Source organism: Lethenteron reissneri, chromosome 42, assembly GCF_015708825.2.
Source record: "Lethenteron reissneri isolate LAM-NWPU_2019-01 chromosome 42, ASM1570882v1, whole genome shotgun sequence".
NCBI lineage: Eukaryota > Metazoa > Chordata > Hyperoartia > Petromyzontiformes > Petromyzontidae > Lethenteron > Lethenteron reissneri.
The window spans coordinates 11,240,447-11,267,148 of record NC_083820.1 but is presented as its reverse complement, the minus strand read 5'-3'; the positions used below and the strand labels follow the sequence as shown (position 1 = coordinate 11,267,148).

At 50.4% G+C, this 26,702-nt stretch overlaps 1 protein-coding gene across 1 annotated transcript in view; it reads right to left on the bottom strand.

Moving 5' to 3' along the window:
* Positions 1–2,580: 2,580 nt before the first annotated feature.
* LOC133353050 (myelin transcription factor 1-like) overlaps positions 2,581–26,702 on the bottom strand; it is a 92,558-nt gene continuing 68,436 nt past the window's right edge. Inside the window, 16 exon segments of the mRNA XM_061569144.1 lie at positions 2,581–5,744; positions 7,041–7,184; positions 8,284–8,435; positions 9,299–9,390; positions 10,116–10,337; positions 13,457–13,600; positions 14,031–14,093; positions 16,004–16,072; positions 17,367–17,432; positions 19,736–19,860; positions 20,038–20,310; positions 20,889–21,073; positions 21,485–21,729; positions 22,368–22,439; positions 24,884–24,997; positions 26,499–26,589. Coding sequence (XP_061425128.1) covers positions 5,604–5,744; positions 7,041–7,184; positions 8,284–8,435; positions 9,299–9,390; positions 10,116–10,337; positions 13,457–13,600; positions 14,031–14,093; positions 16,004–16,072; positions 17,367–17,432; positions 19,736–19,860; positions 20,038–20,310; positions 20,889–21,073; positions 21,485–21,729; positions 22,368–22,439; positions 24,884–24,997; positions 26,499–26,589 — 2,198 coding nt within the window. The 3' untranslated portion in view covers positions 2,581–5,603.

Genomic DNA, 26,702 nt, shown 5'->3' with positions numbered 1-26,702 from the left:
TCTTTAACTAATTAAGTCTTGAACTAAGTACGTCTTATATCTTTAACTAACCCGCGTATGTTCACGCGTCCACGTATTCCTCATCCTGTCTCTCAACGTAATGCCAAGCATGCAAATCTCTCCAAGCGTCTTTGTGCATGTTTCTTCTTTTTGTTCTTTTCGTCGTTGTTGTTTGGTGAACGACGTGTTTTCTGTAGAAACACAACGGCAAAAAAACCAAGGAGCAATGAAAATTGAGCTGCCAGTCGGGGGAACGCAGCCAACACAGGAAATTATGTTTTTCATGGTGTGGGAATTACTCCGCTTATTTATGGCCCAATTGTGATAATTAGCGGACTGTGCAGCATAGTAATTTCATAATTTAATAGATGCCGTTCACAGTGGCTTAATGAATGCCAACACTCATTAATGCTGCGATGACTTGGCCGTCATGTACGCACGAGCGTTGTGTGGCGATGACGCCTGGGTTGGCAATGCAATGCCACCTTTGGCAGAGATGGATGCGAAATGCGCACTGGGGGATGAACACAGCGGCTTTAGGGGCTGCAGCACGGAGCCTTTGATTTTGAACAATATGTACTGCTCGAAATGCAATATCGCTAAAGAACGATGATCAATGCCATAGATGCATAGGGTAAAGCCGCACCACCATCAGAATGTGAATTCCTATATTCATAGTGAACAGCGGCATGACAACGTGCGTAGAGAGGAACAATTCAATCAGTCAACTTTAGCTGCTCCGACACGTGGATTGGAGTCATGGACAAATGAAGACGCTGAAAAGTGAGCGAATAATCGTGGAGATGTGCGTGTTTGGAATTACACCGAGTGGAAAAAAACATGCAGCAACAGGTCAGAGGGCAACAGGGAAGTAGGGTCGGACATGTTAATTGTTTTCGTAAGTGGGCTTGGGCAGGACATCGTTTTAATCATAGCCGATGGATGAGGCTGATGGTTGAATATCAGCCAAAGGAGGCAACACACCCAAGGGGATGAGAATCAACGTTGAGATGGAGTGATGAGATGAGCTCATGAGCAGGAGACGGATCGCTGGACCACGAGGGATCGGGAAACAACGTGGGGGCAGCCTTCATACAGCAGTGGATAGAAAATAGCCGACGATGAATATATTGCTAATTTCAGTGTGGCTGTATTGGGCATGCTCAATAGACCCGCAAAATTAAGGTTTTCTATTCCTGACCTAACCTTAGTAGCTCCAATTATATTATTTTCAGGGCTTCCCTTGTTCGCTGCCTGCTCTTTGTAAGAACATTCAAGAAATGTCAAAGGCAGCGATACTTTCTCCTGCAGAAACTTAAAGGCTGCAGTGGAATTATTGCCCGCCACTTAAAATGTTGTTTATTTCGTGTTGATGAGCACAGGCCCAAATGTCCAGCAACGAAAAGCACGATTAATGGTATAATAGGTAAGTTAATGTTTTTAATGAGCAAATTCGTAAGAATTTTAGGTGTGAAAATCCCGAAATAAAGCGGTGCTCAAGAGCAGCGCGAAGTGTTCCTGCAGTCGTTGAAGACTCGCCGATGAGACGCAACACTCGAGTAGGCCAAGGTCTCCACGTGAGCCGAGGAATCAAAGGTGGAGAAGTGTTTTGACCCCCACTTGCACGGTGGCTGAATGTGGAGTCACTTAAGAGTCCTGAACGTGGGCGGACTATGTACGCGTAGTATCGCCCAGATGCTGGGACAGCACTGGTCTACGATTCATACGAACTGGTCTCATCCTGTGGGTCTGGTCCCCCCCCCCCTCCCGCAAGCCATGGGCATGGATGCTGTGCAGGAGTCATTTCTGAATGTGACACATCGGCACCACGTCCAGCGACACAACACGCTCATGCACACAACACGAGAGAAATGTGTTTCCATACCTGTCAACTCATCCGGGTTACCCGTATTCTTGTACAGGGAAAGTGAGCAAAAGATTGTTCGTGTCTATTTGTTTGTATTTATCCCCTGTGATGGGACTTTGTAGGATGAACGTTCAGATGTACAAGGGCACCACGGGGTGACCAATAAGGTCTGAATTGTTCTGTCATAAGGTCGGCACTGAGCAGGGCTTGACAGGTGTGTGTTTCTAACACTGCCTTGACTAGAGATGTGGACACATGCTCTCTCTCTCTATATTGTGACCTTAGTAGAGGTGATGGGGTGATGGGGTGGTGGGGTGTCGGCATGGGCACCAGCAGTTTTGATTGGGGGGCGACCATACCCAGGGCCACCTCGAGAGGGAGCGGGGTTGGAGGGTAAGAGAGGCATTTCATTCTAGATTTGAAGCTTTTGTGACTGCAAGGATTCATACTCACCTACCTACGTGACCTACGTGACTTTACCGAAAAAACCTAAGAGTAGGCATTTTATTCTGGGCCTCGCTACAAAAAAGAGTCCCATGTGACATTCTCCCTTTGGGCCTCCAACCCTTGGGCCTCCGTGAAGCTTTGTGCGATCCTGGCCATCCCAAAACAGGCCCGGACCACCTCCTGCCTCTGCTTTCCACAGAGGCTGCACACGGACGAGCATTTGGCGTTGCATTGCACTGCCCCCTCGTGTAAACACACACGCAGTGCACCTTTCAGAAGCAACTTTATTCATGGTTATACTTTGTATCCGTATGAAACATGCATGGATTGCAAAGCTGTAAGCACACAAGGCTTGGGCTCCAAAGGTGGCCACTTCACTTGACACACACGCACGCGCGCGCCCTCTCAGGCGCGCTCAACACCGACAGCCTCCTGTATTGCAACGTTCGCCTGCTGCATTTCGAAAAATAAAAAATAAAACGATCGGCGGTCGCCAACAAAAAATTAAAGAAAAATAATTCTATTTGTACAAATTTTTGTTTATATTAAAAAAAAACTTTTTTTTTAAAAAGAGCACTGAAAAAAAAACTATAAATAGTAACGACGAACATTTACTCTCCGCTTTTAAGTTATTCAATAATATTAGCAATAAATAGTAATAAATATATATTTTTAAAACACTGCATTGTAAAACAAATCAACGACAACAATAACAATTATAAATGCTTTTGAAGGCTCAGTGTTCTGAGTGGCTATCGCGGGGAGAGCGGGGGGGGGGAGGAGGCATGGGGAGCTTGTCGGGCTGTTTGAGGGGGGCCGTGGTTTCAGCCACAAGCAATGTTGGGTGGGGGATGGGGGGGCAGCTAAAACAAAAAGCCAAGCGCGCTCTCTCCGCCGTGCTCTCCTCGGGGTGCCGCGCCACGCTCGGTCTGACGACGACGACGCCGACGGCGCCCGGTGGGGGGGGGGGGGGGGGCACGACCCCCTCCCGGCCGCCGCCCCCCCCTGAATTAAAAAAATTCCCCAATCGGAGAGAGCGGCGACAACTGCAGAGCGCGCGACGAACAAAACAAAAAAGCACTCCGCGACTTTGTTGTGCGCGAGCGGCTGCCTAAGCGGTGACCACGAGCGCGGCACGTTCCATTGACCTCCTCCTCCTCCCCCCCCCCCTCCCTCTACGCTTCTCATCTAGCTCGTTCGATTTTTTAAAAGTTTTTTTCACTTTTTTTTGTCACAACGGTTTTTGCGAGAAGAATACGATTACTAGTACAGTATACTCCAGTGTAAAAAAAATAATAATGGCGTAACAAGGCTTATCATGCATTGGTGAAATGTAAAAGTTGATTTGCAAAGTGTTCATTGTGATGTTTCTTCTTCTTATTCAAGAACCCATCCCGAGCCCAAACACAAATCCCGTGTCACAACAAACCCGCATTGTTTTCTTCAAATGTTGATACTAAGACAAAAGTTTTGGTTTTTGGGATCAAGCTAAAACCCATTATTCTTTTGTAACATCACATTACTGTTAATACTTATAAATGGTAGCAAAACTCAAAATGGAAGCTACCAGCACTTCATACCATAAAAATAATTTAAAAATAATTTCAATACGGCAAAAAGATGCAACCATGTAATTTTTTTTCTCCTACTCTCTGCGTCCTTTTGAATTTTTTAAGTTTTGTCATTCCTTATATATACTATGTTTTATATATATTAAGTTGCATGATAAAATTACAGTACTGAAAAGTTTCACAAGGCCTTCCTCCTTGCTGTGCATTTTTCCTCTCTCTCTTCTCTCGTTTTGCTCACAGCTGCTTCACCTGATTGCGACATGAAAACCCTTGGGTGGGGTCCGCTGGCAGATTGTACATAAACTACACACGCACAACGCACACGTGCGCGCACGCACACACACACACACACCTGTAAATAAACGCGTGGATTTAGTGCCAGACATTTCGACGTGCATAGACGCAATCTGTATTCCCGCTTAAACTGTGTGTTCTTTGAGGCCACGTACAAAAAGTTCTACTTTGTGTAAATATGCGTTGCTAGCTAACGTATGCCCCGTGTTCGTCGTCAGGGTTAAATGTGAATTGAGAAGAGTGGCAGGGGTGGAGGTACTGACGCGTGTTTCTCCGTACCGATCTGCGCCATTTCGACGCGTTAGAAACGCCCGGCTGAAATCATCCTGAGCTCAAGCCTGCAACGATAGATAAATAAATAAATACTCACGAAAACAATCCGCAACTAGAATAAATTATTATCCAAATATGTTCGTGTAAAAGCCACAATTTCCAGTTTGATTGTATCATTTTTTTCCATTTTGCTACTATCGGAATGATTATATTAACGTTTGCATTGATTATAGCGCTTGTTTTACTTTTCCATAACGGAATATACTCAGCCCACAGGCTCGGTGAAACAGCAATTGTCTTTGTCTGCAATGGATTGTCAAAATGCTGCTCATGGTCAAGTGTATTATGGGAGATAATAGAATTGTGTATTATTTTATGAAATCTATGTCTAACTTCTACATTTTTTCACTTTCTTAAGACACCAACACTTACTGAAAATTCTTAAATACCTACGACAATGTTAAGTTGGTAAAACATTTTTGTTTGTTTAAAACAGAACATGATTCTTTGAGCGAATTTTTTTTCTCTCTCGAACACTACGACAGGACCCCTTCCCAAAAACGTTTCCCCTCCGACAAGCGGCGCCGCCACCACCGCCACCACTGACGCCGACGCCGCCGCCGCCGCCAGCAAAGTGGCCGGAGCCGATCCTCTGCCGCGTCATGGCACGGCACTCAACAAAGTGATTCGTCCAACGCCTAACACAGCGGCAAACACAGTCGAATATTTCGCAAACCAAAAAACCACCCCTTTGCGCCGTTCTCTCCGCAGACGTTAAACCGAGATCCGTCCATTCCGTTAACACGTCTACCTTGCTTCGTCGCGAAAATATTTGACATTTTAACTCTTTTCGTTTTTTCTGGCGGTGAACTAGAACCTTTGCGAGAGGCGGTTGAGAAACCTCGGCTGCTGCAGGAGGTGGTGGAAATGAAACCTCATCGTCGGAACAGGTGGGGGGTGGGGGGGTGGCGGGAAGGAGTTGGTCCAAGGTCCCTTCCCTCGGCCGGTCGGTCGAGACTTCAATGCACCCTCGGCGCTGCCACGGTGTCGACGGAGAGGAGCTCGGGCACCCCGCTACCCCGGCAACTCAGCGTGGACGGCGCGCTGCGGCTGCCACGGCAGAGGGGCGGCCGTGAGAGGCACCCCGCCCCTCACACCTGGATGCCCTTGACAGCCTGGCGGATGGTGTCCAGCAGGGCCTTCTGCTCGGGACTCTGGTAGTGGTCCTGGTTGCTGTACATGTCCGTCAGCTTGGTGACGTACGCGTCAAAGTTCTGCTCGTTGATCGGACCCTGAAAGGAAAAGGCAAAAACGCACGTGCGCTCACTCGCTCGGTTCGTTCCTTGTAGGGAAAGGTGAAAAAAAAAGTCAAAGTAAAGTACAGGTACAGCCGTGCCATTGTTGACTCATTAAGTGAAGAATTGAATTTAACATTAAGGGGGATTTTTTTTTGGAGACCAGGCTGAGACCACAAAATTGAGCAGCAAATGTCCACAAGCGGTGGGGCGAAGCGTGGGTACTCCTTCTCAAATCCATTTGGCCAACGCAGCAGAAAGGGGTCGCACGCCGCCCTTCTAAGGCAGAGGTCTCGGCTTCCTCTGCGTCGGCTTGAGCGTTGCGCGAACGTCGCGTAATGTAGACGACGCTGGATAAAACTCGAGCGGTGAGAAAGTTGACGGAGAAGCCCTGCGAGATTACTCACGCAGGGGCCTCCGCGAGATTAGCACGGTTGGCTACGTAGTACGGTGCGAAAGAAGTTCAACGTAGCGTACGTATACGTAGAGGGAGCACGAGAGAGCCCCTCTCTATAGGGTACGTGGCCTACTCTTCCACGCCGGCCAGACGCCTTAAAAGAGGCGGGAGAACCCACACTTTAGGCCACCGCTCGTGACTTGCCGATCGACTGACTGGTTTTTACTGCTGGGTGGACAGAGGCGGAGGGGTGGAATTAAAGAAACTGGCATCATTGTTTCAACCACTGTGCCGGGAGATCGAACCGGCAATGTCTGGATTGCAAGTCCGGTGTCCGAACCATTACTCCGCAATGCGGCAGCATCGCTTCGTCCTCTAGAGACGTTCATAAAACACAAAACTCGACGCGAATTTGTGAGTTGGACTAAGAGATTCCTAGGGGACAGTAGAATGGAATTTTTGGAATCCAACTGCGCAGAGTTTTGAGTACTACTTCCTCCAGATATGTGGATTAATATTAATTTGAATAAATGTTCATTTGACTACGTTCTCTTAATCCACGTGTTCCTCTTTGAGTCATTCAATGTGATTCTGAGCACGCATCTCGCAAAGACGCATGGCGACGACTAACACGGGTTAATGACATCACCCAAACTGTAAAAAAAAGTGGGCTTGGAGCAGGACGGACCGCTAGAAGGTTAGATGGTCGACAGCCAAACTGGGTGGGAGCCAAAGAAGGGATCACACCCACTGAGGAGATGGCTTTGTGGAGTTATCCATCCAGCAGTGGATCGATTATGGCTGATGGTGATGATGATAATAAGCAAAACGTGTATATCTCATCTCTCTCAACATTTCTGGAAATGTGCTCAATGCCCTCGCGCCTGAGCGGGTACCATGTGGGGCAGCTGCACGTTGGAGAGGCTGCAGATGAGGGCCTGGCTCAGGCTGCTCAGCTCCTGGAGGAGAGCCTCGTTCTGCTGCTCGATGACGCGGTTCTCCTGCTCCATCGTCTGGAGGCTGTTCTCCATGCTCGTGATCTGCAGCGAGGTTTCAACGCAAAGCCGTAAGCGGGGAAACACCAGTCCGGCGCCTCCCAAAGTAGCGTTCTTCAACGACAAACCGGACACCATTATCATCATCATCGATTGCCGGTTCCATGCTGACCAGACTCAGTGGAATAGAACCGGTGACCAGTGTGGTAACCATTATACCACGGCGACGCCCGACGTGTCTTAGTTATCACGTTAAAGATGTGTTTATCGCGAGACATTTATAAATGTGCGGGAAACTGGTATTAACCGTCTTTCATCGTTTTTTGATCAATGTGGTGAACCAGTAATCAAACAAACCCTGCGCCTGGGTTGACGAGTGGAAAGAAGATGTGGGTGCCACGTTGGCGAGATATTAACTCCCTTCCCCGGGTTCGATCCCGACCCTGACGCCTGTATATTTAGATCATGGGACCTCCTTTGCCAGTACCAAAATATTAGAATAGGGTTTTCCCGTTTTAACTGGCAACAAAACAGGTTGTTAAAACACCAAACTGAAACCTTTTACAATGAATCATGTAACTGCATTAACCACAATACTTGTGGTCAAAATGCAAACAAAAAACATACTCTGATAATATATGCATTGTCTTTGAAACTGATTGTTCCACACCAGAGACAGCTTCTTTGAGCCTAGTCTCAAATGGTATTAGACCAGAGGACGCCAGAAGGCGTACAGCCCAAAGACAATGCACTATCAGAGTAATGAGAGCTCGGGGTGAGCATCTACATCATGGGACCTCCTTTGCCAGTACGAAAATATGAGAATATGGTTTTCCCCTTTTATCAGAGTTTGCATGTATTTCCCCTCCGCATTTTGAATCGGCATCATGCGTTTAGAGTATTTGGCTGCTATAAATTTCAACGCGATGATAAGTCACTTCGTGGAGCTATCATTTGCGATGGCCAGGTCCACTTAAAAAAAAAAAGAAGCTACGGAGCACAGGTGGGCAATGAATGGGAAGATAGAAAATAGTTTGTTGTGGTTTTAGTTTTGAATATAAAGACAACAACAACAAGCCAGGCACGCAGCACCAACAGTGGAGTGACGACCCCCCCCCCCCCCCCGAGTCAGTGAATTAATTGCCTGAGAGTGATCGTCTCCTCCTGAGCTCGGGTCCGCGTCCCCCACCTGTGTCTTGAGTCGAATCATGTCGGCCTCCATCTGCGAGTTGGACTCGTTCAGCTCCTTGATCTCCTCGTCCAGTTGCCGGATTTCCTCGTCGTTTTCCACGCCTGCTGGTCGGCACGGCAACGCGGCGCCGGCAAACGTCCCGGAGAGTATCGGGGGGGAAAGAATGAAACACGGTGGCGAGATGTTAACTACCTCGCCTGGTGTGCAGGAGGTCGTGGGTTCGATCCCGTACCCTGGCGCCTGCTGTATGTTTGTCGTTTGCGGTGTCTCTCTCGTCATCATCACGGTGGCTAGGAAATGTTATTTCTCTCGCCTGGTATACAGGAGGGCGTGGGTTCGATCCCGTCCCCTGACGCCTGCTGTATGTTTGTCGTTTGCGGTGTCTTTCTCGTCATCATCACGGTGGCTAGGAAATGTCAACTACCTCGCCTGGTATACAAGAGGGCGTGGGTTCAATCCCGTCCCTGACACCTGTTGTACATTTGGAGTTGGCGGTATCTCTCTCTCTCTCTCTCCGTGCTCCGGTTTTTCCGTCCACATTTAGAAACATGCTTTTAGAGTATTTGGCTGCTCTACATTTCCACGTGATGATAAGCCACTTCGTTGAGCTATCATTTGTGAAAGCCAGGTCGCTTCTGAAATAGAGCTATATAGCTCAGTGGGCATCAGCTGGTAAAATAAAAATGTTTTTTAAGTTTTTATCATTTTTAATAAATTATCCAAATATAATCCTCCGCAGAGAGGTCTACTCGCTTCATGTGCCAATAACATCACCTATTTAATATTTTTTACTTTTAAAGCCACGGCGTTTGGTATTGATGTATTTGTTGAGTTTTTCAAGCATAACATCGGCGGCGAGGTTTTTTAAAAAAAAGCAATGCGTCCCAGGGTTGTAAATCTGTGATACAAAGTGCAGGGGTTGATGAAGAACGCACAGCAGGTGGGGAGTGTGAGCGCGCACCCTCACCGTTGCTTGCCCGCAGCTTGATGGTCATCATCTCCTCCCCGGACAGCTTCGCTCGCTTCATGGCCGAGGTGGCTCTGGGGCACCCCGAGAGGCTGCAAGCGACAACGGCACAGAGCGGAGATTCAGCACCAAGATCCACGCCTGAAATGCCATCGTGACCAAAAAGCTTTCGACGCCGCCACACCGCGCCTCTCACTATCCGGTGCGCAAAGCTACCACGGCGTAGATTTTTCCTCAAAAAAGCCTCACGAGTCTCAGGAAGGTAACGTTTACTACATGTGACCAATTCCCCCAGGGTGCAGGCCTCGGAAGGTCTAAAGCCAACGCGCACATCTCACAGCCGCTGCATGGCAGAGATGTAGCCTAGAAGACCTTCAAGATCTGCCCGAAGAGTGTCCCACCACATTTGAATAAACATATTTCATAGTTGTTGAACTTCATTCGCACCGTACGTAGTCAACCCTGATAACCGGAGGTGTGGGGGGAAGGAGAACTAAACTGAAAAATCAGCATCGTGCGTCTACCCCGGTGTCGATATATCAGGGTAAGGAATTGTTGGCCAACCTTACAAATTGGCTCTGTCGGGTGGTGGCGGGTTGAACGACACATTTATATCTACGCGATCTAACCCAAAGAAACCTCTATTGTGGATAATAACACTGGTCGCGAAAGCCCGCGTGTTAAAACAACGATTTGCATTATTGGGTGTCGCTTTAATGGCCCAGCAGCCGGGGGCAACCGACGGAACAGGCGGGTAACGGTCCACGTAGCAAATCGTCTCGCCGTCGTCGGGAGGATGGACGGCGACCGTCGCTACCTGCGGTGCGAGAGGAAGGTGCCGCTGGCGTGGCCCGAGCCGTCGCAGCCCGGCGTGGGGCACTGCGCCCCCTCCACCTTGCTGCCCTTCCAGGAGAAGGGCAGGCTGGGCAGCGAGCCCTCACGCTGACGCCTTGCCGCCAGCGGGCAGCCCGACGCGCTGCGGTGCGACGTGTACTTCCCCGTCACGTGGCCCTGGCCCGCACAGCCCGGCACGGGACACCTGGGCGGCACGACGGGCGGCGCCGGGCGACGTTACAATTCCGCGCAGGTGTAAAGGTTTAACAGTAACGACGACGGCGATAATGTCACGAGCAAAGTGGTTCACGGTCAGCGCTGATGATTCGTAATTGATTTGTGGGGCTGGGAGACGTGGCGATCATTCTGACTCTCGGGTTGCACGACACGAGGATGAAGTTTCAGGTGAAACTTTGCTCGTGTCTAACTGCTAAGTTTGTTGGTGAGGATTTTGTTCTTGAACTCACCGGTGAACTGAACCGATAACAACCGACGCTTTAAACGCTCGCAGGGCGGTGGTGGCTACGCATGTGGCCTGTAATCCAGCAATGCGGAGGCAGCGAGGGTTGGTAGATCACCGCGTGAGCGTTGTGCAACTCCCTTCCCGTGGGCGTCGAGTTTGCCATACCCTGGCTCGCCAAGAGAAGGCAGTACAGAAACAATGTGGACTCAACCTGTTCCGGCTGTATGGGATAGAGCGTTTCCTCCTCGCACGTGAACACTCGTTAATTGGCCGACAACCACTACGTATGTAGCGGACCGCAGAGCTTGGGAAATTGTTGGCGCCGGCTCCCCGCGTGGCTGGCTTACCAGCTGGTCCGAGGTTGCTGCTCACATCTCGAGGGTTGTTCTCACTCTACTCGAGTGAGCGAATACCGTTCGAATTACAAGTTATACTTGTATATTGTGTTAAATTTAGATTTAAAACTTTCGCGACTGCAGGAATTCATATTGTTTGGTTCTTTCGGTAAAGTCACGTAGATAGAAAGTAATAAAATAAGAAATAGAAACATTTACAAATTTAATGAAAACCAAAAACTCACGACGACGTTTCGATCGCAACACAAGTGGTGTTGCGATCAAAACTTCGTGAGTTTTTGTTTTTATAAAAAATATATTCTATCTACGTGACTTTACCGAAAGAACCAAAGATTATGCATATTGTGTTGTCATTGTTGTTGAACGACAAACATGCGGCCACATCACTTTGTGTTTCACACAAACATGAATTATGTTAACAATAATCACAGTATTCTATTGTTGTTTACCCTCTGGAGGGCCTCTAACAGAAATCGTTCCAGCAGTGGCATGAGTTAGCAATTGCAGGGCTGCACCTTTACCATTTCACCTTAAATATAAACGAAAATCCACTGCTCAGCACCACGACTGTCACGATTCAGTGCACAAAACTAAACACAAACTGCTGCTGCCTGGAGCATTTCAAAAGTAATAAACTTTCTTCAAATTAACCTCGTTGAGTCGGACGGCGTTTTTTTCAGAAAATAAATGTTGATCACACGTGACCAAACATTCATGCGGAACGCGTGCCTAGAAAGCTAATGAGGGATGAGCCCGGATAATGCTCAGATGGGTGAGCACCATGAACCGTACATAAAAGGTGTATGAGATGCTGTGGGTAGCAAAGAGCTGTGCAGCAAAATAACTTCTCTCCTTTACTCCTTCCACCTTCACTAACCCCGCACTGACCGGCGTGGTGAAGTATGGTCAAATAACCCTCATGGCTAAAACGGCGCAGGGAGGCCCTCAACGAGCAGATGACTGATGCGAGTGTGGCAGGAAACCAGAGTGCCTAGAAACAACCCACGCACTCCACACAGATGGGTAAGCAGCCTACTTGCTGTACTGTGGCCTACAGAGACCCCAATGGCCCTTCGTGTGGGCAACTCACGTAACAGGGTCTTCGAGTGATCCGTCAACTCTATAATTCATGAAAACTTTCAGCCCTTTTTCTATCCATCGCTCGATAAATTCCTCGCCACGCCATGGCAGTCATGGGGGTCATTTTACCACACCTCACCACGCTGGTCAGTGAAGACAAGGAGCATAGGTGGAAACCAGGACGGGTACAAGAATCACTCCTCCTAACGGATATCAGCCGCGACGAAAAAGCAGAGCACGGATCTGTCGGCTACTGAGCGTGGCGCGCTAACCGCTATGCCACCGGCCCCCGCCCACTCCTCCCGCCTTACACTAATCACGCCGTGGGTCACAATCCGAGCGGCCGCTTCGCCTCCCAACCCTAACGAGCGAGACCCCTCCCCCCCTCCCTCGTCCTCCGCTCGTCGTTAACGGCGAGAACGCCGGCGCCCGGGTCTCAGCGGGCGCCTTGGCGGTGTCCCCCGTCGGAATCTTAACGAGCCGCCTAATTGACGTCTCGGCAGCCGAGGAAGGTGACGTGTCCTGCGCACTCGAGCAACTAAATTAAACCGACGTGAAACGGGGGGCGGCGGGGATGGCGATGGGACGGGCGCAAGGGGTAAACGTTGCGTGCTCTGCGCGGTAAATTATTTTAACAAAGGGAAACTCTTAACCCGGCTCTCCTGTGATGTGGAAGTGTGCAGGGCAACCTGAAGGGTTGCGTTTCTGCGACCAATGTCAATATATATTTTTGGTTTGAGCTGTGGTGTTAACCTTGCCACATTCTCAGTATTTAACAGTGATGCTTGTTTAAATAACATGGAAAGCCAGTTATTTATGCTTAGGAGACTCTAGGCCCAGACAGGTCATAATACAGTGCAAAACCAAAGACACATTTGAGTGCACAGACGTAAATAACGATAAGAAGAGTTTCCTTCAGGAATGTCTTCACTGTGTGCCCCGAGGGTGCCACGGGAGCGAGATGTTAACTACTTCGCCTGGTATACAGGAGGTCATGGATTCGATCCCGGCCCTGATGCCTGTATATTTGGAGTTTGCATGTCTCTCTTCCCGTGGTCACGTGGATTTTTCTCCGGGTCCTCCGTTTTTTTCCCTCCACATTCAAAAACGTGCGTTTAGATTAGTTCGCTGCTATACATTTCCACATGATAAGCCACTTCTTTGAACTATCATTTGTGGCCAAGTCGCTTCTAAAAAAAGATCTATATAGCTTAGTGGGCCTCACCTGGTAAAATTATAATAGATCAAATAAAATCAAATTTGTCGCCGAGCGATTGGGCATCGGTCTGCCCAGTAAGCGGCGAAGTTGTTTTGTGGCTTCCCAATTGAGATTGAAATTTATAACGGTGTCAAAAATTTGGAGCGTGCACCACGACGCCACCCCGACTCTCCAGGTGAGTGCGCTGGACCACATGTGTGGGTCACCTGAAGTCCGGACGACCGATCACTTCAGGTACTGAGAAGAGAAGGCTCTTGCTTCTGTACCTGATGCTCTCCTGGTCCTCCTTGTCTTCCTTGATTGGCACCACCTTGATGCCACTTTTCTTGGCACGTGGGCAACCCGACAGGCTGATTGGAGAAATCATAAATTTTAACGTTAGCTGAGAAACATTATGTACTCTAACCAGCAATAAATAAATAAATTGCCACACTGACTTTATAAAACTACTTCTATTTATAGCTATGCCTGGCGGTATTTTATCTGGTATTAAAAGCGACGGCGCTTAAGGTTTTACCGATCGTGCTGCACTGCTCGCCAATGTGTTCCACGTTTCGTGCTGCGTTTTGCTCGGCACGATGTCTGACGTTTCGCTGCCACGTGCTTGGGAGTTCCAAAAAAAGATCTAATCTCCCGGCACGTGGAGCAAAACGTCGGACATCGTGCCAAACACCACGTGGCCATCAACACTGAGCAGATGCGTCAACGGAGCTATTTTAAAATGACGGTCACTGACGGTGCTTTACTCGGCGACGATCGATTCAAGCGAACGTTCCCAACCTTCTGTGCGAAGTGTAGTTGCCCGTGATGTGCCCCGAGCCATCGCAGCCCGGCGTGGGACACCTGGAGGAGGAGGGAGCGGGCGAAACAACGAATCCAATGAGACTCAAGTATTATCAGCTTCCTGCCAGCAAGCACCACGCACACGGGTTCGACTCATGCGCTCACACGTCCGCTGACAGCGGGATTTTCCACAGGCTACCCACATGTGCGTGTGTAGCCCGGTTTGTCAATCCACTGCTGGATGGGGGTGGCTCCCCACACCTTGCGGGCAATACCTCACCACGCCGGTCAGCGTGGGTTGGTAAAAGTGTGGGCGGGGGGAGGGATGCAGAACAAGAGCGGAATTTGCTGCTGTACTGCCCTCTACTTGGCCATGCACGCCGACTAAACCTGTGTGTTGCACGCACGGTGGTCACTCATAACGAGCGCTATCCAGGCTCTAACCTGCTTAGCTTCCAAGATCTGCGGGGATTCGGTGCACTCCAGGCAATTTGGTCACGAGCTTCCCGTCCGGCAGCGCGCACGTCCCATTGCTGATTTAAATAATTATTCACAAACTCGCAATGCCAAAAGCCACGTTTAATGCGCAGCATCTTGGCACGGGTTTGGCGAGCGGCGTGACTGACGTGACGTGTACAATGGAGTCACGCCGCGATCTCCACGTACCTGGGCAAAAGTGCCGTGGGGGTCTACGGTGACCGTCGCCACGCCACTCGGCATTGAGCTTCGTCACCCGGGCATCGTGTGTGCCAGGGTGATCGCGATATCGATTTTCACGAGATCAGTTTACCAAGAAGTGTTCGATTTGTTTTCTTCAACGATTAGAAAATCATTGTCATCAAGAACACTTCATAACGAGCACACTGTCAGTCACCCTGAACATATTAAAACAATTAGAAAAAAGCGCAAAAACGATGGCGTTGTCATAATTGCTTTGGCTGGAAAATTTTCAATGCGCTAATCGTAATGGACAATACCCATTCAGTTACAACTTTGATTCCTGAGTTTGTTATCTCGTTTATTTTTGGTCTGGAGATAAAAATACGAATTGCAACAAATCAAATTACGAAAATCTCAGCGGTATTTCGCTCATCGGATAATAGGATTATCGTGGATGGCACACGGCATGAGATGTGCCGTGGTGTCACCGTATCGTGGCAACCCCGAGTGTGGCTGCCGTCGCTGCGGTTAACACGACAGTGCCACCGTGTGGGTGACGATGGCTGCCAACTATTAGAAGCCGAACAGCGGTGGCGGTGCTACAGTTCAGCCTGCGTGGCCAAGTGTGCACCGCTTCAACAGAATTCTTTTTTTAAACTCGTGGCAATCGATAAATCCGTGGTTTTGATGTCTTTAGATCACCAGACGAGATAGCACGGTGCTCGAATATTCACGGTGCCGCGAATTCCGTACCGAGTAGATTAAATGTACAAATCGTTAACGTAGGTAAAAATTACCGGTACGTTACGCACACGTAAAGCCCCGCTTGTGTCAATCAACTACTGGATGAGGGTCTCCCCACCGCCTTGCGAGGTGTGACGGATAATCGACCACACTTCACCACGCTGGTCAGCGCGGGAAGGTGAAGGTGGTGTGGGGGGGCGGGGCAACTGCGGAACAGCAATGGGTTTTGCTGCGCTGCCCACACCGCCAATTACGCAGGCCTCTTGCGCCGAGTGGCAAACCCACCCAAGCACCGTCCAGGCTCAAAAATCCTGCTTAGCTCCCGACGTCTGGTGAGACCGGGCACGTCATCACGGACAGCAGTAGCGCTTTAGCAACTTGCTTTGTTCGCTTTGTCATTGTAATTTTAATGCAAGGGCTTCTCTCATGGGATGATGTTGTTGTTGTTGACTCACAGCATGTCGTATTTTGGGTCACAGTCTGTAACGCTCCTGTTTTGGTGATAGAGACAAGGTGGTGATTAACCGGCGGCCCGCTGAACACAGTCAAAAGCTCAGCACACTTACTTGAGCTCCTGCGTGCTGGAGGCCATCATATTTCTAATGCTCTTGTCCGCCAGAGGGCAGCCCGACAGACTGTAACATGGCAGGCATGCAATCGTTGGTTAAGGTTGGGTTCCAAAGAAAACAAGTATATATATATAAACCCGCTGCGCTGTAGGAACCAGGGTATTTCCTCTTGTGGTAGAACCTCGCATACGACCGCAGACGAGGACGCGCGGTCACGCGATTGCGCACGCACGCACACAACGGCACGTCCAGAGTTTAAGTTCAGCCGGGTCTGTCCGTTCGGGTCGGCGACCTCAGAACACACGTCCGTGTCCCGCACACCGCATTCCGTTGTACACCTCCCGATACGGCTGCAGCCACTGGTCACATGCCCGCTACTCCAGTCCACTAGCCAACCGGAAATTATTTCGAAGCCCCTGTGCCCCATTACCCAGGATAACTTTCGCGATCGGCTGTGGCCACTAGCTACATGCCACCCACTCCAGTAAAAGACAAGCCACAGTAGCGGCGACTACGTCCACGCAATCGCCACTCTGTACGGTCCACACTATGGACCGTACCGAGGGGGAGGAACAGCACAGAACTACATGAGAGCTCCCTCCTGAAGCCCTCACTTCAGGCAGCACATAGCGCGCTTAGCTGCGGAACACGTCGCTGTTGTCGACAACACGTCCGGGAGTAGAACAGAACCTGCCGCGGTCTAACCGTGAGCCGTAAAAATACATTCGGCGAGAAGTTAAGCTCTGGACACGTCCAACGGCTGCTGCAGGAGAGGGAAGAAAATACAAAAAAAACGCGGCGTGCGTCGCGAGTCGGCTGAGCGGTCAGCGCTTCTGAGCGTCGAAGTCGATTCCAATTTTTTTGGCATCGGCCGTTCTCGTGCGCCACGCCGTCGTTTTTAGTTTTCCCCCCCCCCCTCTGGAGCGATGACAACGCGCACATCAACCTGAGGGGGGCGGGGGCAGGGCAGGGGGGGGGGCGACCGTATCAAGGAGAATGCCGTCATGAAATGGAATGGGATGACACATCCACTTAAGCTGCGATCGCATTCGCCGGCAATGTAACAACCTCAGCACTGAAGGCACGCGGCCCGGGGTACAGCCTCGCGACCCCCCACTCGACCCTGCGCGTCCCTCCCACCCCCCCCCCCTCTCCAGCGAAATTCGCTGCTGGATTGGGGAGGGGGGGCAGTAGTCGCGGGCGATCGCGAGCATGTACCTTTGGAAGCCCAAGCATATCCGCCGGGACATTTCTACAGGGCGTAGCACATTTACGGGTCACTGTCTATCGTGTACAGGAACTGTGGATGATGGAGTTGATGATGATGGCGGAGGTGCTCACAGAACAAACGTTAACTCACCTCCGATGTGAGGCATAGTTGCCGGTCACATGACCACTGCCATCACAGCCGGGAGTTGGGCAGCTACTGGAAACAAAATATATTATCTTTTAAGTAAAAATAAAATTCGGCTTTTTTTTTTTGCGCTTTATCGCGTTAAAATTTTTCACTGTTAAGCACGAAGAGTTAACGAAGGACACGTGTGGCTTGTCACATGACCCGACGATTCACACCGTAACGGCATGCGTAAGTCTCCCCCTCATGAGCTCCAAGAACGATGGATCAAACACACCATCTCCACTTCTCGATTAAATTTCACTTTAATGTTTTTTTTACGCGGTTATTTTCCGTGGGGGGGGATGGGAATCAATAAAAAAAACGAATGTGCACGACACTCATAAAAAATTTAAGGACAAAATGCTTAAAAAGAATTACAAATGACAACGTTAAATAAATGGGCTGTACGGACATGGAAGTGTTGACGTAAGTAGGTAGGGTAGCTACCCGCTAGCGCATCTACACCTGCCACACACAGGAGCTGTGGAGATGTCCGTGGGTTTTGAATTGTGCTTCTGTTTGTAATCCATTTACGAACGTGATTTTGGTCAATGTTGCACCTCTTCTTTTGCTGCACACTGCATGCGCTCTGACCATCGTGGCCACATTAAGAGGGCCAAGTCGCTCGGTGGAGAGAGGGCGGCTCGCTAGCGGAAAGTTCCGGCATGTTGCGAGTTGATGTCCTGGTTGGGGGTTGACTCAGCCCATCATCTCTATGGGATCAATCAAATGAGTACAACTTTGTGGGGCAGTCAACAGTGGTTTTGTCCTTTGCATAGACTCGCCCCCCCTCCCACACCCTGCCATAGGAATGTGGAATTTCCATCGCTGGCTCAGGGCTGTAAACGAGAGATGAGCACCGCCTCAATGCTCAGCTGAGCAGGACATCGCTTTGATCATTGTTCAAACGTGGCAATGTATACATCTCGCAGTATCACCACATCTATGGCTTGTCGAATTCAATAGAAGTTGGAACAGGTCAGTGCCCATCAGTTGGCCTTCAGGATGCTGCTTGTTCCTCCACGGTAACGTTTCGGTCAATGTGGAGTACACGCAGTGCCAGCCGCTGGTCTCAGCCCCCGACAGGGGGACACAGAGGCACGTGCATACGAGACCGATAGGGTTGCCACCTCTGAGGTATGTAGAAAAAGATCTGGGACGTAAGCACCATGGGCAGAGGGATACCTCACAATTCCCAGAGGAGGAGAGAACCACACGTAAACGCGCCATCTTTACTGTGGCAATGTTACACAACTGACAAAAAAACTGGAACTTTTAGCATTCCAGAAGACTTAAACAGATTTCCCTGGGCAGCGGCTACCTGAACAAAAAGAATGTTCCTGGGAAAACCAGGACAGGTGGCAACCCCTGTGACCGACTAGACTCCTTGACTTCACTCTCAAATTACGTCTGGGACCCCCGTCAGAAAGGGCTCCTCTCGTCCAAGGAGGCGGCAACTGACCGTTATTGATAATAACAATGACAATAAACGCATCAATTCAAAACCCGGCGTAGATCTGCTTGGGCTGTCCCGTGAATTTCTGCGCCTGACCATCTCCAGGGACGGTCGGGGAAGTCTGGGGGAGCCCAGGGCCACGTGGCCCCGGTGGTGGCCTGGAGACGGCATGAGTCCTCGATAGGTCCATGCAGTTCGGGGAAGACGGTGATGACGATGGTGGGGGAGCAGCGGGGGAGCAGCGGGGTTGGGGGGCGGGGTGGGGCAGGGGGCGACCACATCCCTTCCAGGCAAGAAACAAAGATACCCCGCGCGCTAGCCAACTCCGTTTTGTTTCGAACAACAAAATATCCAAGCCACGTGGATGCAATTGCGCTCTGATGGGGGGGGGGGTTTCGTTTATCGAGTTTTGCCTGAAGTTTCGTCGCCGCAGCACCGACAGTTGGGTTTACGACTAAAGTTGTGCACACTATTTGTGTTTTCTCGGCAGCGTAATTGGTTCGGCACCAGCACGGCCAATCTCCCACACACAAGTTTCGTTTATTCCGTGAATATAGATTTGACCAGGGAGTCTTAAAGAGTACGTGAAGAGGAAATAACAAATCAATGCCACTCGATAATCTGGAGTGCCGGTATTTTCGTGGGACTCTTCTTGCACGTACAGAGTTTCGGGACTGTCCCCGCGGGGGAGAGATTTCTTTCGGCGAGTCGTGCGGAGTTTGGGAGGGGCGGGGGGAGTTCGATCGATCGATCTCGAGTCTGGGAGGGACTGAGGCCACAAGCATGGAGACGATGAGTACGTGTGGTGGTGGTGGCAACAGAGAGGACACAGAGATGCCAGGCTGGCTCCCCCCTCCCCCACCCCGGTGCCACTCACGCCAGTAGCTCCTTGCGCGCCTCCTTGGCTAGGCCGCACTTGGCCTTGGGGCTGGGCGTGGTGACGTCGCCGGGGTAACGCCGCTCCTCCACCAGCTCCTCGGCGATCACCATTGCATCCTCCTCCTGAACGCGGCACAAACGCACAAACGGTTTGATTGCAGGGCGGTCGGACGGTTACAATGGCGTGATGGCAGCATGATTTCAGGGCAGGGTGGTTTGTTTAACGGCTTGCTCGTCTCAGAGCGGGTCGGTTTGCCGGTGCGGCGTTCGTCCTGTGGGGCCACTGTCGGCGGGGCTCACCTCGGCGGGCGCGGCGTCGTCCCGCTCGTCGTCCCCGCCGCCCCGGCACTTGGTGTAGTCGAGCGGAGAGTCCCACGGGGGCTGGGCTTCGGCCTCTGTGGTGGGGGGGCGGGGGGACGGGTCGGGGGGGACCTCCCCCCGGGCGCCGTACCCCTGCTGCTGGTCTCCGGGCGGCGCCGGACTGCTCGCGCCGCTCGACGTCTCGGCGCCGACGCGCTTCTTCATACTCAGGTCCAGCGTGCCGTTCTCGTCCACCTCCACCGCCACGCCGCTCTGCGTCGCCACGGAGGAGAGGGGCGGACGGGGGCAGGAGAGCGCATCTCTCACCGACGATCGGCACACGGGAGCAAAGCCGAAGGCGGCGAGAACCCTCGTGGAGCCAGCCTAGCGTCCTTGGATCCATGTAACCGGAGTCGCGTTTCTCACGACTCTTTCCCGTCGCAGCAGCCTCCGCTGAGATACTCCACGCAGAGTTCAGAGGTGGCAAGCTACATCACGTTCTAAGCACTTTCCCACTATGCCATGAATAATTCTACATGTAGATTTGTTTTATATTTTACAGCCCTTGCTATTTCACCGCTGCCCGAAGGCCTCCCCATGCCGTGTCGGTCGTGGGGGGTGAGATGGGGCAGCGGGTTTAACCGCGCTTCGCCACTCTTTATCGTCATAAGTTGAAGACGTTGGCGACAGCTTTGCGACAATCGATTTTCAACGACGCGGCCCGACCCGCAAAATCCCACTTGGGATACAGATCTCCGTCTCCGTGCGTGGGCGCGTCAGGTGGGGGTTGGTGTGGGTGCGGGGTGAGGGGTGCGGGTGCGGGGTGGGGGCTCCGTGCCGTGCGTGCACACCGTGAGAGCGCCGCGCTGCAGCGCCAGGCTCTGCGTGGCTTCCCGGCACCGCGTCGACAGGTTGAGGATGGCGGTGGCGGCGATGTGAGCCGCCTCGGCGTCCTGCGTCAGGTCGTAGGAGCTCTGGTGGCTCGGGCTGCTCGGGTAGCTCCCCATGGGGCTGCCGCTCTTGCGGAAGCTCTTCCCTGCGGCGCGGGAGAGGGGAACGTCGTCGTCGTCGCGACCCCAATGTCGGCCCTCCAGGGGTGGGGGGTGGCAATGTGCCTTGGGCCTCACGCAAAGGAGGGCCCCTCCGTGCCGGGCCTGCCCCAGGCCTCCAGGGTGGCCCTGGTTGGTCCGCCCATCATGCCTCAGAGATATCTCATGAGGTAGTCTTTACTGACTTAGTCTGACTGGTGCTTGTCGAAAATAAAACGGGTCACAGTTGTCTCTTTGGAAAGGTACACGGGGACACGTGCACACATAATAATACCAATAAAGAGCGTATTGTTTAGGCCATGTAATAGTCTGCCCGAATTTATAATTGCAAGACCCGAAAAATCCAGCAGAAGATAAATCATCACGTGAACCAGTGGGGGGGTGGGGGCCCCTCTCACCGGGTGCCTTGGGGTCCCCCTTGTGCACCGAGGAGGCGGCGGCGGCGGCGACGACGACGCTGCCGTCCGCGTGCTTGAAGGCGGCGGCGGCGTGCTTGTACGCGTCGCAGCCCGACGGGGAGTCGTAGCCGGGCCGCGAGTACTTCTCGAGCTCGCGCGCCAGGTTGGAGCGCGGCGTCGTGGGCGACACGTTGGGCTTCTGGCCGTACTCGGGGATCTCCAGTTGCTTCACGAAGCACATGGGCCTGCACGCACGCCGCCGGGGACACACCACGCATCGCGATTATCGTCGCCATCACCACTTGTTACGTGTACCGCTTTCACAAGCGATGTGATTCATAATCAGTTTCTTTTGGGTTAGATCACTGTGTAGGTATGGTTAAAATTTACATTATACCTACAAGATGTAAGCCAAGAGAAAATGTGACTATGCATCAAATCGTGATGATGCCAGTCCAGATGGCCTAACATCGCAGAATCTTACAACAGGCATGCACACGCGTGCACACACGCACGTAGACACACACATGCATGATACGTGCACACACACGCAACATGCACGGCACACAACATGGAGACGAAGCACACACAGCAATGCAACGCATTCAGTACGTTCACGTAGGCAGCGTACGAACGCTGTAACGAGCCATCAACACCACCTTTATCTCTACATGTACCGTTAAAAAAAATCACTACAAAAAGCCTAAGCTGCCATTTCAGTTTTAAATACAGAACACATACAAAAGTGTACGCTGAAAAACATCACTTAGAGAACATCCGTTCTAAAAGTCCAAAAGCTCACAATGGCAGCAATTTTGACCGAGTGAAACAATTCTGAATCTCAGTGTTGGGAACCAGGACCTGGAGGCTCATTATCACCTACATTGCTCTCCGATGTGTTTTCGGCTCGTACCGCGTGTTGTTCGGCGCGAAGTCCAACGTTTCGCTCCACGTGCTGGGACACATGCATAATAATACACAAGGATGTGACGGTGACGGCGACAATGATCGAACACGTTTGGCACGACGTCACGGCGCGCGACGCCGCGACGGTCCAACGTTTCGGTTCACGCGCCGCGAGCGAAACGTCGGACATCGTGCCGGTCGATGCGCGGCGCAACCGGCGAGCGCACCGGAGAGAGCTGACACGTGCAGCACGAGAGTGCGAACCTCTCAATCCATCGCCACGCTCTGCGTGCTGCGGTTTTTGCGTTAAACATTTCCCCGCCTTCTTGGTTCTTTCGGTAAAGTCACATAGAAGGAAAATAATAAAAATAAAACATTATTGTTTTATTTTTATTATTTTATTATTTTCCTTCTACGTGACTTTACCGAAAGAACCAAGAAGATGAATCCCTGCAGTCACAAAAGCTTTACATCGAAACATTTCCCCGCCCTTTAGACGGGAGTGCTCTCGCCAATAACATCGAGCAACCTCAGTCAGCATTTGTTTCCGCAAGCCTGGCTCTGCTGATGAGACCCGGAAGGTCCAAACGTTTGCAGAGTTTGCTTGGTTAAACAAATGCTGCTGCTGCTGCTGCTGAATAATATTAGTCTGGCAAGCCAATAATAGACCAATGGGCTAAACCAAATGAGATGTATATTTGTAAATACGCAAAAGCCAGAACAGTAAAAATCATTATTATTATTATTATTAGTTGTATATAGTGGCAATCATGCGAAATGCATCTCAAAAGGCTTAACATTTGAACCCACCATGCAAACCACTTAAAATCCCCCCAAAAATACATAATGAAAGAGGAACGGGAGCACCACAGATAAACAAAAACAAAACACGACCAAGAGCACGGAGGTGGAGGGAGCACGGACCACGTGGGGTAATACAACTCGAGCACTCAAACTACCGACAGCCAAGAGAGTCCAGAGGACAATGAAATCGAAAATGGATTTCATAGAGCGTTAGGCATGCAAATAGTAACTGCAGCAACTGAACATGACGATGATGTCTCAGCTACAGTGGTGCAGTGGCACAGCCCATGCCGGCAAACTGCCAGGTGTGCGGCAAACATTTGCTGGCAACCCAGGCCACCAAAACTTAATAATGCTACCGACACGTCTGCTTGAGTAAAACAAAAGCGTGCGGTCGATGAATTATTGATACGCCCGGGAGTAAGTTTAAAAACCAAAGGATGGATTTCTCAGCTCTTGTCGGAACATTCATGCCATGCACAGTGCACGCTTCCACACGTAACGTAAAGATAAATTACGCGCCGTCTGCTCCGCGGTGGATGATAAAGATACCGTGTAGGCTACGTGTTGCTTGCACTGAACAGCAGTCCACGAATTAAGACAACCTCGTAGTGAAAATCTCGAAAATCATTTTTAATTATCTTTACGAAGTGCTATTTTGACGTTAACTATCTATAGTTTTATATAATGTGGATTATTTATGGAAAACTCAAGGGATTGAGTCACCATCTCCGTCCAAGGGTGGATGAAAAATTCAGTCCGTCCAAGTACGCCCGATACCACGGCGGTATGTTATGAGCATTACTCCCGTATCAAGAAAGGTGGACAAATGATTTCGATTTGAATTCGAGAATTCCTAATTGGTTGACATATTACACCCAAGTGAACAGTCACTTGATGGTTATATTAATAATCACCCACATCTTTAAAGTATCTGATATAAATCTTGACTTAAAGCTTTCCTGGCTGCAGGAATTCATATTCTTTGGGTCTTTCGGTAAAGTCACGTAGATAGGTTCAAAGAAAATAACCAAAAACTACGACGTTTCAATCGCAACAAAAGCAATGAAGACAGCTTGTGTTGCGATCGAAACGTCGTAGTTTTTTGTTATTTTTTTTGAACCTATCTACGTGACTATACCGAAAGACCCAAAAAATAGTATCTGATATTTACATCTAAAATCAAGAAACATCTTAGACTTTCATTAGGGTGCCCTGGTCCACATTAAAGCAACCCAAAAAAAGCGCCTGAACTGCATAAAAGGTGATCAATATTCATTTAAGATATTAAACATCTAATGAGCATAGTTTTATCATTTAGGGACAGTAATTACTTTCTTATTTTTTGTTCACAGCGAGGTATGGTGGATCTTAAAGATCAATTAATCAAAACTATTAACTTCTATGGCAGCCTGGATCACGGAGTGCACCCTTTGATTTTTTTGTCCAAATTTGTTTTAATTTTTCCCCAACGATATCCCAATTGCGCCGTCACGGCCACGTCCTGAGATAAAGTAACCACTGGCGACTCCCGCAGCGCAGTGCAACCCTTCGTGTGAGGCAGCGGCCCACAGAAGCGGAGATCACGGGGCTACCTCCGAGATCCCTACTTCAAGTGACCTCTAGTCGACAGAGCAGGGGGAGGGGGGGGGGGGCGAGATGGTTGTGGGGGGGGGCATGAGAACCCACCGGAGCACACGGTCTGAGGCCGTGGGGCTGAGACTCTTTGGGGGGTCCCCGTTGGAATGCCTCTCCTGGGTCTTGTTCAACTTCCTCGCTGCCGCGATGGGACACCCGGACAGGCTGCGGGCGGCACACACGAAGGCACACGCACACACAGAGGCAAACACTTGTATGTCACCACAGTGCTTCGTGCCAGGCTGGGTGCACTTTAAGGCCATGTGAAGTGCTGAAGGCTCGCTGCCAGGTTGACTGGCTGGCACGGCTGGAAAATGCATCGCCCGTGCTCCCCGCTGTGCCAACTTTCTACGTTTTAATATAAACGTAAAGACAATATGAAATAACAGATCTGTGAGCTATCTAGATTTAACGTTTTCGTGACTGCAGGGATCCATACTCTTTGGTTCTTTCGGTAAAGTCGTGTAGGAATGAAATAAAATAAAATTAATTAAATCACAGTGATATAATTTATTTTATTTTATACCTACGTGACTTTATCAAAAGAACCAACGAGTACATCTGTGAGCTGCTGAAAAATACACGCAGTGCTGCACATTCTCCACTGCATGGTATTCATCAAAGTTTGAACTTTTATTTTGTTTATCTGTCATCAGAAGACCAAAAACACGGTACTAATAAACCGCAAACTACTGCAGTGTGAACGGTTTCTCGGTGACAGTGATGAATTGTAATAAATCATCATAATTACTATATTTTTTTGAAACGTGTAACTTTGTTGCTTAGATATGACACATTACTAAAACTGCCTTTAAAAGAAGAATCACAAACATAAGAACTGTGAACAGCAACAGTCGTTAGTAATTAACTAAAAGCCAAACAGTTTTTTCCTTAAATTTTTTGTCATTCATCTCCCAAACTGATCCCGATCATGCGATTAGTATGTATGTTGAACTTCTTTTGCACCGTACGTAGCCAACCGAGGTGCTATCGGTGTCGTGGCTTAGACAAAGAATCCACTCGCATTTCGTGCAGAGCAGTGCAACTTTGAGATGTACACACTGCAGAGGGCAGCACATCCCCCACACAAGAGGCATGTTCATCACACGACAGTGAAACCCATCGCCATTCATTCTCAAAGCAAAGAATTTAGCCAAATTAATTAAGGGACCAAATTTTACACGACGAGTTTTTCCGTCCAATGATTGATGACCGGGCTGAGACAACACTCGAGATCGCGGTTTGTACCACGGGCCTGGCTTGAACCCAGGATTCAGAAGGTTCCGGCTCAACACTCTGACCTCTGAGCCACTCTGCCGCCCCTTTATGCTGCCATGTAAATGAGGCACGGCTATGTCAGCGGCATTATCCCGCTCAATAGGCGTGTGAATGAGTGGCTATTCAGGCACTTCAAGTGAAGCTGACCTCAGAGCCGCGTGGTGGTGGTGGTGGCAGTGTGGTAGCGGTGATGTGGCCGTGGTGTGATGGCGTGGTGGCGTGGCGGCAAGCGGCGATGGTGTGGTGGCGGTGGTGTGGCGGGGGCGGTGGTGTGGTGGCGGTGGTGTGGTGGTGGTGTTGTGACGATATTGGTGGCGGTGGTGTGGCGGTGGTGGTGATGTGCTGGTGATGTGCTGGTGGTGTTGTGACGGCGGTGACGGCGACGCACCTGCGGTGTGAGTTCCGGTTGCTGTTGACGTGGCCCTTGCCGGTGCACCCCGGCGTGGGGCACTTGAGGGTGCTCTCGTGCATGGCCAGGACTGCGGCGCACGGCGACGCACAGACAGACACGCGATCCATCTTACCGAGGGGCCTGGTCACAGCGGCAGCCCAACTCACCGACCGACAGTCAAGTCGGTGTGACGCGACTACT